At 39.0% G+C, this 13,557-nt stretch overlaps 1 protein-coding gene across 6 annotated transcripts in view; it reads left to right on the top strand.

Moving 5' to 3' along the window:
* Window positions 1-5,873: 5,873 nt before the first annotated feature.
* Window positions 5,874-13,557, top strand: part of LOC111255478 (discoidin domain-containing receptor 2-like) — a 67,975-nt gene continuing 60,291 nt past the window's right edge. For 3 of the 6 annotated variants that reach the window (XM_086992785.1, XM_022817491.2, XM_086992781.1), the window contains exons 1-2: window positions 5,874-6,461; window positions 11,335-11,588. Coding sequence is in view for 4 of the 6 variants with exons in the window: in XM_022817491.2 (XP_022673226.1) it covers window positions 11,489-11,588 (100 nt within the window). In the remaining 2 variants the exon portion in view is untranslated. Of the gene's footprint in view, window positions 6,462-11,334; window positions 11,589-13,557 lie in introns of those variants that run through there. The other 3 variants (XM_086992777.1, XM_022817492.2, XM_022817493.2) reach the window with 3 other exon arrangements.

Raw genomic sequence — 13,557 nt, forward strand, 5'->3', positions numbered from 1 at the left:
CGGCCACTTTGTACGTACTATACTGTTACATACAAGGACCGATGCGCCTTACCTAATGCGTTTCAGTTAGCTTTGTCGTAAACATAGCAAGCTTAAGACGAGGAAAATCTTATCGTTACAATCAAAGATGAACATATCTGCGGAATACATTTCGATTTATTCGACTAGATCTGTTACTGTCACAGTTACCTTTTGACCATTGTTACATGTTTGCAGAATAAGCAATAAAGGAACTTAAAAAAAAACCCATACAACATAGATAAATTAAACAACTGTGTTTCTTTTTCTATAATTATTCTAATAATCATAATTGCTACTTTCAGAATCACTCACGATGAGAAAGATACGGCTTTTCTGCACATACACTATATACCTAACGGATTTATATGACCGGCTGCTCTTGATTCCATTATTCATTTCCATCCATATTTTAGATAGCGTCACACTCGAAGATAAATTATTTTAGCATATATCATACAGAGCAGTATAAATGCAGTGATAATTATCTCGAGTAGTAAAATAACTTTAGGCCTATGAAGACCTACGCTCAGTAGTTGCGCATTTATTGTTTTTGTCTCAAGAAGATATCTCGAGATAGGTACTCTCTGTCACTCTCGCCAATTAAACCTTTCGATGTTTTAGGTTTTACGTATCGCCATTCGCCAATCAAATTTAAGTCAAAATCAAATAAAGAAATTAAGGCTGTTCAATTTGAACTTGAACTTGAACTTAAGTTTGACCAGCTGTTTTGTCCCCTTGCCGAATTATTCGCGCTAATCTTGTTGTAATTTTCGTACTATTTTGTTTCGGATCATCAATCGCAATGCTCTAGCCATTTCATCACCTTTTTTTTTTTTTTTTAGCAACCATTTTTTGACTTTACATCACTTACCGAATTACTCTAACTCAGTCCTAAGTGTATTCGTTTAGACCTTTATCAAAGAAAAGATACTTCGTGTCTGTGTTCTACTAATTTCATCACCCTGCGACAGTTGTCCAATTTTCCTGCCCTATAATATTACTTTAATTAGCCCGCTACTGGTTATCTCTTTACCTTGTTGAAATTATCTCATTGCGGTTACTGTGCTAGCTTGAAGCGAAACTTTCTAAGCTATTGTGCCGTTTCAGAAACCAAGTAAGTTCGTTCTTCTTCGAGAACATCATAATTAATACTTGGAAAGTTCAACTTTCAACCCAAAACGAAACGACGCCTACGATATTGTATAGGTTATCAACCGTTGTCGAGACAACCGCTTTACTACACTACGAATCTAGTTTTCCAACCTGTTGCGTAAAATGAGCGTTTCTCGAACATGCTGCTCTCGAGTCAAATTGCTACATAAATAGCGACCGCATTTTCTAGAATAGATAATACAAACTCGTGCTATAATATACCGATCTTTCGTCTCACACCGATTGGAAGGTCCCAGCCTGAATTGAGCCTTCATCGTGACCGTGTGCTGGAACTGTTAAAAATAGTATTTAGCGTAAAACTTATTTACTGTAAATATAACTTCAATTCTTCTCTTTCTCATATCCGTGCCTCTTAATTTCTAGTTAATGGCTTATTGGAAAATTGTTGTACGAGCAAAAAAATTATCGCGGATAACTGCGTTTCGCTGAGAATTGTTTGCGTGTAAAAATCATTTCATAAAAAAAAAAAATGAAGAAGCATTCCAGTGACATCAACGATCAGCTGAGTAAATTTCACCATACAAATCACTTTAATCGTATTACGTAATAACCAATTTCTACAAATCTATTTGCATTATTTAGTACGAGTGTTCGCACCATGTCCTGCAAACCTGAAGATTGTGTGAACGTTTTTTCATCTTCAGCTGCGCCAATTAGGCTGTTCCTATCCTTCAAATATTCCAATTGGCTATTTTGATTTTAAAAATTACGACCAACACGTGGGCCATGTTCGACTAAAGTTCCGTTAGTTGGAGATTATGGTGATGCACGCTTGACCACTCGATTATATCTAAAATCTTGATTTCTACTTTTATTTTCAATGGCAAGCAATGTTTCACGCTTGAGGGATTTCCGTTAGATGTATAGGGAGGTAACGATAGTACACATACCTACATTCCAGCTTCTGGTAAACTCACTTCTCCAATCTGCCTAGCTATATACAGGCATAAAAAATAATAATCGTTCCGCATGCCACGTGTTGTACAGAAAAAGTACGCTCTACATCTTACAAGCCAGTTACTATAATTGATTTAGAATTGTTATTTTCTTTCATTAAAGCTCGCGAGAGAACGTTTTGTCATCAAACGGGTACGGTTAGCTGGCTTGCGATGGTCGAATTCGCTCTTATACGAATTCTCTCTTAAGTGTTGACTTAATGTCATCATTAGTGTTTTCAGCTTTATCCCTTTTTGTTTAATCTCTGACCCAAAATGTAACGCAAAAACCAAATTGGATCTAGCGTTCGTCGTACAAGTGCCAGGAAACGCACACAAATGTCCTTATTGAGTACCTTTGGCCTGTGCTTATAGTGCAAAACTGGTCGTTTCTTACAGTACATAGAGGCGCTGCTTGTGGGGCACCCTGAACTTGCTCACCCGTAGGGGAAGTATATTCCGTCACTGACTGTAGATTCCTTCTTAGTAGTAGTTCTTCATTGATAGTAGATTGGTGACTATTGGACGTTCTGATTTCCTAAATCCTGTTTAGGAACTCGATGGCAATCCGAATCTGGTCAATAGAAGAAGCGAAATTAACTTGCTTGTAGACCCGTGCCCCTCTCCATGTGCTCGTCGTACCTGAATTTAGGCGGCAGTATTACAGCCAGTGGTGACGGTCAAAGTATAACATCTGCATGAATATATCAACTTTGTGAGTAAGTCGGGCATAATCCTCTATTCCGAGTTAAAACCTAGGTGAAAGAATCGAGCAACAAGGATGACGGATTCCTAGAATTTCCTCCAATAACATAAGTGAGCAGCACCTCAGTCTTCGCTAGTAAAGGTTCATGAATCTGTCAGACCTTTGGGAAACGGCCAAACTGAATCAGCAGTAAACTTCCAACAAGGCAATAAAGAAGAAAATAATCTTCTTTATGACCTGTACTTTAATAAGGAAATCTGGTCCAGACTTTAAACCAATCAAATATGAAACCTATGTTGTTGATCTTAAATGTACACACAAAGCCTGTAAGTTCAATGCCACCCAGCGCATTATCAATCAGAACTCATATTCAGCGCCGATGTATTACATAACATCAAGAAGGTCCGCTAGCTAGGCCCCTTAACCAGTGAGTAGATGGCTTTTGTGAGAGAACTGTAATACCTAAATAGTCCATGAAAAAGATAGACTAGGTTTAGTCAGTAGAAGATGACAGCATTGCTTGTAAACTGAAAACACGTTCAACTTGTAGTGATGCAGATAGCCTAGCTATGACAAGCAACGCAACAGACGGTTTCCCAAAACAAGATTTTTCCCAGCTTAGCCATCGTTTCCTTCCTTTCCATTGAATGCTTTGCCTACACTTGGACATAACCTTCGTTTAAAAACCATTCTTTCTTCGTCTACGCAACCTTTCTACGCATCTGGAAAAGCCATCACCGGCACAAGTTCAATACAGCTATATAAATTCCCTAAATTTCGACCAAGAAGACCACTTTATCCCTGAGATTTCGCAGTGCACCGAACGTTCGTGATAGTCGACAAAGCGGTTGCTAAAAAAAAAAAAAAAGAAAATGTTAATGTGAAGCTGTTGGTATGGCATTAGAGCGTATGCGACTTGTGTCTACGGCAGCACCGCCGCAATATCTCGTTGTAGAGCCAAGGTCTCCCTTGCACCTGGGCGCATCGAACCTGGAGGCAGCTAGAACCTTGGTTATTTCCTGTTTTCGGCTGTTTTGAGAAAGGGCGCTTGTTCAGGGCTTCATTTTGCGAACGTGTAGAACGTTTGTAGAACGCCATTACCGAACTCGCTCTCACTGCACCGGGCTAAAGGAATGAATAAGTGGAATAGTTGGGATAAGAATCTGAAATTTACTTATTACATGACTAACGACTGGTCTAAGGCATTGTGTTCGGTCAAGTTAACGAAGATAGTACGCGTATTTGCTTAATTTAGGAACGGGGCTACGTAACGAAGAGGTTCACGTAGGGTCCTGCTACCTGTACCCTGTGCATGGTACAATTCGGCATATAATGCGTGTGGATTAGTCAATTTCTAGTTAACTAGCTAGTGACAGGTAACGTTTCGCTCCTGTTAGGTATAACGCAACTAAGGAACTAGAGAAATTAATTTTCAGGACCCAGCAGCGCGTGCAGGACAGGTGCGGAGCGAGTGGGCAAAGCCTTCGTGAAGTGAACCATATAAATGCACCTATACAGTAGGCGTCATCTATAGAAAACCGGCACGACAATAAAGCGAACACTGATGCCAGCCACAGATTTGCATGACAGTTGCATAAGTAAATAAATAGCCGTATTGAAACTATGGCAAGACTCGACAGGGTACTAATAATGACAGGACAAATGAGAACATAAAATGTCGGTTTTTTCGCGCTCACTCGTTTACCTGTATTGAAATTCAGCTAAACCGCATTGACTATCGCGCCTGATATCACGGCTAGGGCTTTCAGTTAGCATCTTTTTAATTTGTCCGTTATCCTATTAATGAAACTAGGGCTAAACGCGTCCCTACGTGTCGACAAGTTGAAATGATATTTTCAATAGTGAAAACTTCACGCCTCCGTGTTCTCCGAGTTCTGTTCTTCTATGGAGCATATGTGTGCAGACATTTCTACTCGTTTCGTGAAGACTACGTTGATCTTATTTGTGAATAGCTGCTGGATATCTTACCAGCGGATTCCGATTTCCTCGACTGCTGTCTTGCGGTAGCCGGTCTCAGTTCTGCATGTCCCCCCGAATGAATCGCGCGTATTGATAATATAGACTTCAAAAGCAATTCTTCTTCTCCTTTGGTACAAATCAGCGCCTGAACGAAATTTTTATGCCGAATTAAGTCATTCTTTCCAGCCTTTTCATAAGTTATAAATTTTAATGAATTAATAATGTAAAAGGTTTTTACGTGAAACAACGTATGCATGCGTCCTTTGCTAATAAGCGTCCGACCCCTCGGACAGCATCGGGTACCAATTCGATAAAAATGTTCACATTGTGGTAGAAGCAATGTTTATAAATAGATAATAATAACAGTAATTATCTCACTGAAAAAAGGTACGTCTTCATTCAGGTACTAAAAATGAATAGTACGCATGATGGCTGTGCCTTTATTAAAGACTAACCATTTTTACGAGAATTTTGTTGGTTTATGAATTATTAGTGTCGGAATTTCAAGACCACTGTGACGGACTCCTCCAATTTTATCTGAGGCGGGAACTTCAAAAAATTAATAATTAGAAGAAGGTGAATCATATTGCTTTCATAATATTTGCTAAATAACACGTCTATAACTAATTTCATGAAACAATATGATTAAAAATAGATATCTCCTTGGCGAGCGTAAGACGAATTAGGAGTGACTAAAGAACGAATTGTTTATGACTTAAATTATGTTCTGATCTGTATCTTTTATCCTTTAAATAATACTGTCAGGAGCTCTAAAAAACGACGTTCAGGTTTTGTTATGCTTCCTGCAGCCCTGCAGATCGGACTAGATCTTCCTGAAACATGGTATCGCCGTTGGACTACACCTCTGTTTCCTGACTGTTTCTGAATCGAGAAATCGCTAAGAGCCAATACTGTGCTTAACTACCAACTTGAGGGAAAGGGATTAAAGTGGAGAACATTTTTTGGGCAAGGGACAACTTTGGGCGAGGGTGCCCTGCCCATGCTGTTTTCAGTATTAAGGCGGGTGAGGGAACAGATAAGGGTGTCAATACCTGGCGTGTTTACATCGGTGAACCTAGCACCCGGCGCCGACTGTATAACAACACCCGGGGAACAAAAGCAGGGCTCCTGCACATAAATCCAGCTTTCTATCAAGCACTATGATGGCACAGTTGTCACTATATTGTTCTATCCGACAACCATCTATAAGTTCGGGTAAAGGAAGCACTGTAGAAATTTAGGAGAAGTGATCATACGGTGGATGTTTTGTAATAACGACTCTTTAATCTTGTTGTGAATTTTTCTTATCCGTAGGGTATAAGGCGGGATCATGGATCTTCTGTAAATTAGGGCGCGCCGATTGGTGATGACGGCTATATGTATCTGAGGGAACAAACGCTAGTGACCAGTGCTTGGAGGTGCGCACGCACGTATATGGACGTGCAGTTAGGCGTGTGCAGCAATATAAAACTCAATGAATTTGAGTGTGATAAACCTTGATTGAAACGGATGTGTTTACTGGTGTCTCTAAGGATATAGTACAATGGATAATCTGTAAAACTGAACGGTCAGATCCGTCTTATTTTTTTAGGAACAGCCGAGGGAATAATATCGTCGTGAATTTGCATTTGTGCTTCCAGTACCAGGTAAATGATTGGGTGGTCTGGCTTGACAATTGATCATCTTATAAATGCATATAATTTTTGCAAAACGTAATATTAAAATATTGAACTTACCGCACGGATCTTCCGACAGCATAGCTTTATATTTATTCGCACGTGCACTCGACGAAGCTACAAGCTCAGATCGTCATATATCCTTCTTGTTGCGCACTAGTGACTCAGTCATGTTGTTGCTCTATTCAAAGCTTTTCAACAACTACTGAGTACATACAAACATAGCCCTAAAGGCAATCATATGGAGCCATTTTATATATTACTTATATTATTTTGTCCTACCTGGAATGCAACTTATTAAAGCCTCCATGAGAGGCACGTAAATTGTTATTGCTCATCTGCTTGTTTTTTGTCGGGCCTGGTTTTGCTTGGACCACGATTCGTAGAAACACTAGACTTAAAAACATCGGTCTGTTGATAATTCTTTTGCCCACGTATTGCTTTATAGCCCAGAATCTTATCAAGAAAATAAACGAGTCAACGAAAAATTATTGTCATTATTTTTACGGTTTATCGTGGTCTAGATCAGTTTCCTTTCCTAGCAAACTTTGTAGCCTTAATAACTGATAATTACACTAGTGAGTCAAGTATAGCCTATACGAAGTTATATTACACTTCTCTGGATGCCACGAAACTGTTTTTCGTTAGTTCTGTGCTTCTGGCCAATTTCATCGTATTTGTTCCAGTCGCCTTGTTACAGGCTCTGCGTGAGAAACTCCTGTCCTGCAGTTATAGAACAGCTATTGCTAAACCGTTGTGTAGCTATGATGGCTGTATCTAGCTATAAAGAAATGTGAAATTTACAGTTACCGAAAGGAAGTTAGCTCCTTGGAATTGCCTTTTCTATTTCATGGCTTAACGACACGTTAATCGCCCTGTCTATAAAAACCCTCACCTTTAATACTCTTCATTAATAATAGTCTATATTTGACGGTACCATAAAAAATATATATATATATATATATATATATATATTGCTACAGTAAAAAGCTTATGAAAAGTATTCTTCCAGCAAAAGTTTTTAGGTGCCGGTCTTACGAGTCCTCCCCCCTTTCCCCCCAACTGTTGAAACTATCTTGTGTTGGACGAGCTTGCTGCGAGCAGAAAACCTCTACTACGAAAAACTAGTTTCAGTGTTTGAAGCTTAGAGGACTACTCTGAGGTTCGATATTAGGAACGCTAGCTGGCAGCGGTTCCAAGTTGAGTGTATTTGTATAATACTAAGCGCACGAGTGTATGTTTGAAAATCGGCAAAGTGTATGGACTGTTAATGCGTACAATGCGATACCTAGTGGCAAAAGCTTCATAGATCTTCATAACTTTGCTATCGTTATTCTATCTATGGCACGCGCGTGCTCGTAGCGTTCGCTAGCATGACAACGTTACCGTTTTCTAAGACGCCATTTCGCGCAGCAGTGGTGAACGCGTGAGATTTCTCTTGCTTGGCCATATTACTACCGACGATTGTTAACTAATATACTAAAACTTACCATATGAAGATGTAAAGCCCTCTGGGGAAATGACGGAAAAAATAATTTTTCTAAGCCATTTCGAACAAAAGCTTACGAACGATGAATTTATAAGACGGAGCAGCAAGCGGACAACTGGCAAGGCGGACCAGACGGTTCGACTTTTGTCGAATACGTTTGCAAAGACTGATTAACGAACGTAAGCAAGAGCTAACTAGAAGCGGAAGCATGTAATAAAAAAAAAAGAAAAAAAAAAACAGGTAACCCAGAGTTATTCTATTTTGTACAACAAATCACAATTCTAAGCAATATTTTGGCAACCGAACTGTGGAAAAGCTTTGCGAGTGTTCTCTACTCAGTTTCGGGGCTAGCACCTCACACCAGAACATTTAGTTGAATATTCTTTTTCCGGTAATCTTTTTTTTTTTTGTCATAAAAGTGAGAATGCCCTTTAGCGAAGCGCCAACCCGGTCCAATATCAGGCGGCATTAATTTATCGGATAGCTCACGGGATCGTTTGGTGCATGTTGAATAAAAGGAAGTGATTTCTGACGCTTTTATTTTTTTCGTAGATTTAGATCAACAAAGTCCACGTGATCGTTAATGGGTCCGTTTCTGCTTAGTGACCGCGCCATAAACGTACATCTAATCGGTAATAATGATCGTGATAATAGAAATAGCAATCTTGGTTGGGCCTCTGATGACGTTGAGCTCGTTAGGCTGAATCCTTTACGGAACTAACGGCCTTATAGGCAGTGAATCCGACCTAAAATTCAAGTATCACACCACTTAAATAAGTTGATTAGTATTGCCAACCCTTAACATCAATCATATATCTAGTTTCTTAAATATACACAGATTTGTACTTTACGACATTTGTTTAGATTTAACTTAATCGATAGTTGTTTGTATAATCTGCTTACTCGACATTCGAATGATCTACTGCTTTTGCTAAATTATTTAACCTCACGATCAAAATTAGTGATGTGGACATCTGTAACTTGAAATGGTACGCTATTTTTCCTTATCTTGCTTATTTCGGAATTGCAAGCCGTATAGTAGATTGTTGATTTGTACTTATTGAGTATTGAAAATTATATTATTGCCAAATATTTTATGCAAGTTGTCGAGACGAGGTCACACTAACTTGATCCAAAGGAAATAAACTTGTTTGATGAAACTTTCTTCCTTATTCAGCTAAAATGAGTGAATGACGACTCAATGATTCGATCTAGCATTTTGGAAGACTTTGACTGCTACGCGAAGAAAAAGAAAAATTAGACGAGGCCTAAATCTAGAAAATGGTAGGCCCTTAGAGCTCACTGTGACTTAGTGGTTATTTTATCATGCATAATGCATAACTGAAATATGGGAGTTCCTTGGTATCTTCTTCTCGACCAGCACAAGGGCAAGAAGTTCGCACGAGAAAAGCTTGGTTATACCATTGACGGGTAGATGAACAGCAAATATTTTTTCTTTGGTATATAATCATTTTTTCGAAGGAAATCACTCTAGCCTTGTAAGGGCATCGATCTATCACATACTAGCGCATATGTTTGTACACAGTATCCCGAAATCTATCTGGCTAATGTTGTAACTCGTTTGCACGTAATCTTTGCGAAACTTTTGTAGATTAGTCAATAGAAAGTACTTAACAGTTATGAAAGATCGCGTGTCACATAGTGCCATAATTCACACAATATCTGTTGAATACGGCTGGCCATGTGTCTTCTAACCATTTGGCCTCGGTAAGCAAAGTGATCTGTTCTCGGGATCGGCTCGAATGCTTCATAGATAAGAAAGAACAATGGAACGTGTTACTTCAATATGTGGGTCTTAAATGAAATGGGTTTAGATTTCGGAAGTGCAGCCGAAGGAACACTACCGCTTGTCCGATTGGAGGCAACGTCGGAAGGAGGGTTACTCAAAAGCCCATTTTTATGTGAACCAGTAATCTATGTCTACGAAGAGCATAGTTTATATTTATAAATAGAACGCACACATGCCCTAGAGATAGCTGCTTTACATTTACGCTACTCATATAATTTGCCTCGTTTCTTTGTTTTCCTCATTTACATTGGCGGATAACTACGAGATCGAACCTAATATTATCCAAACGCCTTCCGCTCATAGACGCAGCTCGAGAAGAGCGAGCTATTCCAGTTGTTGGCTGATCTTCAACGCAGCAAGAACCCATAACTTTGTCAGCACAGCAGAACAAACATGACAAACAATTAATTCACAGTTTTTTTTTTGTTGTTCCATAGCGTCACTGCATATCAACTGAACCCTTACGCCATAGAATTCCGCAAGCGTGTTCCAATTGTCGATACTAATGTAAATACGGTATTATCACAAATGGTCTGCTTTAGTGGCATCCCCTAACGAGAAAATTGATTAACTTCAGCATTTCACGACCTGCTCACTTTTTTAGCTTCGTCTCTGTTGTTGAAACACTTTGAATTGTCTGTGACCGCGAGATCAGCAAAGATAGATCGTAGCTATTGCTGAAGCTGCCCAGTAAAAATTGTATCGATCAAAGTTGTTGTTATTATTTAATATATTACAGTGTTGTTAATAACATTTCTATTGCAGTCGATTGACAGAAGACCATGACCAAGATTTGCCAGCAGAATTATGCAGCTCGTAGATTACGTTACAATATTATGTTAATTGTCATGATACGCTAAAACGTTTAGCTAGATCGGCTCGATAGGTGCGGTTTGTAGTGGGTTAAAATGTTTATATTGGTAATCGGACATTTTCCAACACAAATTTCTAGAAAACATTTCGCTTTGATACGTTATGTAAAACAGTCATACCTGTTAATAGTCGTACAATAACGTTATGCCTTAGCCATGCAGGACAGCATGGTATTATAGGTTAAGGCATCACCTTTCGCTATTTCTCGGTTCATCAGTAATGGGCTGCTTTAAGAGAGAACTGTAGCAACATGTCAGAATTGCCGAGTCTAATAATAATAATAATAATAATCAGATCCCTACTCAGATAACTATACTATGGAGGAAGATTCATTATGAAGATATTAATATTTGCTTTGGTAAACAGTTCGGTCAATTTACGTATAGTTTATTCAATTTTATCTTATATTTAGATTAAATTTGTTTAGTTAGAATTACATATGATAATAGAACATATAGGAGCTACGTAGATTTAACAGGACCGACAGTTATGAGAAGTGACGAGAGGGAACCCCGATAAAGCTGCCTGAACTGTTTAAATCGTTATAACGGCGATATGGATTCCGTATGTGCCTTGCTATTTTCAATTTAGTTACAGGGAAAAAGTGATTGCTGTCTAATTGCTCAGAAAATAGAACCTATCATTAAGAACCTATCATTGTCTTCATTTAGGATCGGCTCGTGTGATAACAATGGCGATTGATCGGGATCTGTGCAGTACAATGTGTTGATTCTCAAGGAGGGTGCCATCTAAGAAGGAGCAAGAAGAAACTAACCCCAGTGTTTTTTCTGGCGGTTCAACTTCTTCTAGCGCTATTGATCAACAATGACACCTCACGTTGCACCGAGTGCGTATTTTCTTCTGCTTCTAGGAGTTATTTACGGTCCGAGTCAACTTTGCAGTCAAGTTATTGCGACGAATCTGGGTAAGTTTAGAGAGCCTGTATTAACGATTGTTAAGCGACTTACTTGGGATTAATGGAGGGCATTGTTATTAGCTAGAAGTAACGCTAATTCATAACTGAATTAGCATTACGATACAACATACTACAAGCCTTCGAGATCCAGACTAACTCAGAACAAACGTTTAACAAACTAACGTGTTGCAACCCGTTAAACGACTAAAGAAGTCGTGAAGGCCCGTTGACGCGTTCATGCCCTTTCGGTAGGACTCCGTTGCGCCGAAATTCCGCTAAAACTTTGAACGAATTTATAGCCCTGCAAAAACAACGTTCTTAAAAGAAACTAAATTATTGGTAACTTTCGTGGTGCGTATATTGTGATTGCATTGTGGCAGTGCCCTGTGTGAATTCGCTAAAAAAAAGGTCGGCGGTCTAGGATTGTTTTTGTCCTTTGCTTTCACCCTGTAGTAAGCGGGCACCTGACTTTATTCAGCGAATCATGATTAATAGTATCGTAGCATTATCATCAATGGAGAAATTGTGTTCCGTTCTGTCCGCATAAGGAACGGCAAATTTTGCTGAGGTGTAGTGAACTGGTCATCATAATGATAGCTAGAGTATTTTTGTCACCTTTTAAGTCACGTACCCAGCAAAGCGAGCCGCTCATCTGATCGAAAAGGCATCAATTCATCACAGACACTCGTTGTTTTCTCCCTTTTTCAATCTGTTCAGAACTTTAAACAGGCTGACCATTGAAGAACATAATCCTCTTCTTGCTGAGTCTAAATAAGATTGAATCCCTAAGAAGTTATTTTTCCAATCTCTTTGCTCCTAGTACCTTCAGCCATAATAGATCTTTCATCGTTGTGTTCATTGTTTATTGTTTGTTAGGCGTATAGTAGGGAAAAATGCCGGAACTACTGATTTTCCGGGATGGAGGATTCATTTTTGATGACTGAAGTGATGGTGTTATTACATTCAATGCGTGGCAGACGGAATCTAAGGAAACGTTACTAGGTAATACGTGTACTTGGCACAGTACCACAAAACTGAATAAATAATAATAGAAGACTAATCGAATGACTCAAATTTGAACGAAAAACAAGAGAAGACATCGGTGCTAAGGCCCCGGCCACACTCCGGCTGATGCTGAGAAGAACGGAAGTGCTTTAGCATGTCAAGCAAACGCTAACAGCGTAGAAAATAACGTTGTTTCAGACAATTCCAGTATACTTGAATGTTACGTATACAAGCACTTAGTGGCACGTTTTTTGAAGTTAAAGTCAACTGTGATACCGATGCAGCATTTGCTTACTACAAGAACCACACTCCAACCACCATAACAGCTCACCCATTCCTTAATTAGACTGCATAAGTATATGTGACATAAAGACTCCACAGTCCATTGTTTGTCTTAATACGCTTTTCACACAACCATATAACTAAGCCCCACAGGCTGGTCCGTTTCATTGGTAGACATATATCGTTTCAATGGTGTGACTGCCTCGGAAAAGGCTACGATAAGCGAAGAGCTGTCCTTCAAATAGCAAGAGGCCAAAAGAATAGTAAACGATGTTAGTCGCGTTAGTTATCCGGGCGACAGGGAAAGTATATCAGGACTTCAATAGTGTGCAATGGTTAACCGTACTACAATCCTATACGATTACATAATAATTTTGCCAGGTCTGAAATTTGGCTTTCAGGGAACAGAACTTTTTTGAATAAAATTCGTTGCATCGGATACAAGGAAGAAATTTTTAAAAATGCAATGAAATCCAAATTATAATAGATCTGAATATGTTTCAATTAAAGCTTCTAATAATAATAAGTGTTACTCATGCAGTTGACAGTTACAAAATAACACGAAACATTTTACTGATCACTTCACGACGAGATTATAATTTTATGTATAGCTTACGAGCTGCTTGCCACTGCTTACGACAGAATCATCGTGCTATCGATCTTTTTACACTCTGATTTAAAGGTACTACGA

This window comes from Varroa destructor, unplaced genomic scaffold (assembly GCF_002443255.2).
Source record: "Varroa destructor unplaced genomic scaffold, Vdes_3.0 BEIS01000001.1, whole genome shotgun sequence".
Classification (NCBI taxonomy): Eukaryota; Metazoa; Arthropoda; class Arachnida; order Mesostigmata; family Varroidae; genus Varroa; species Varroa destructor.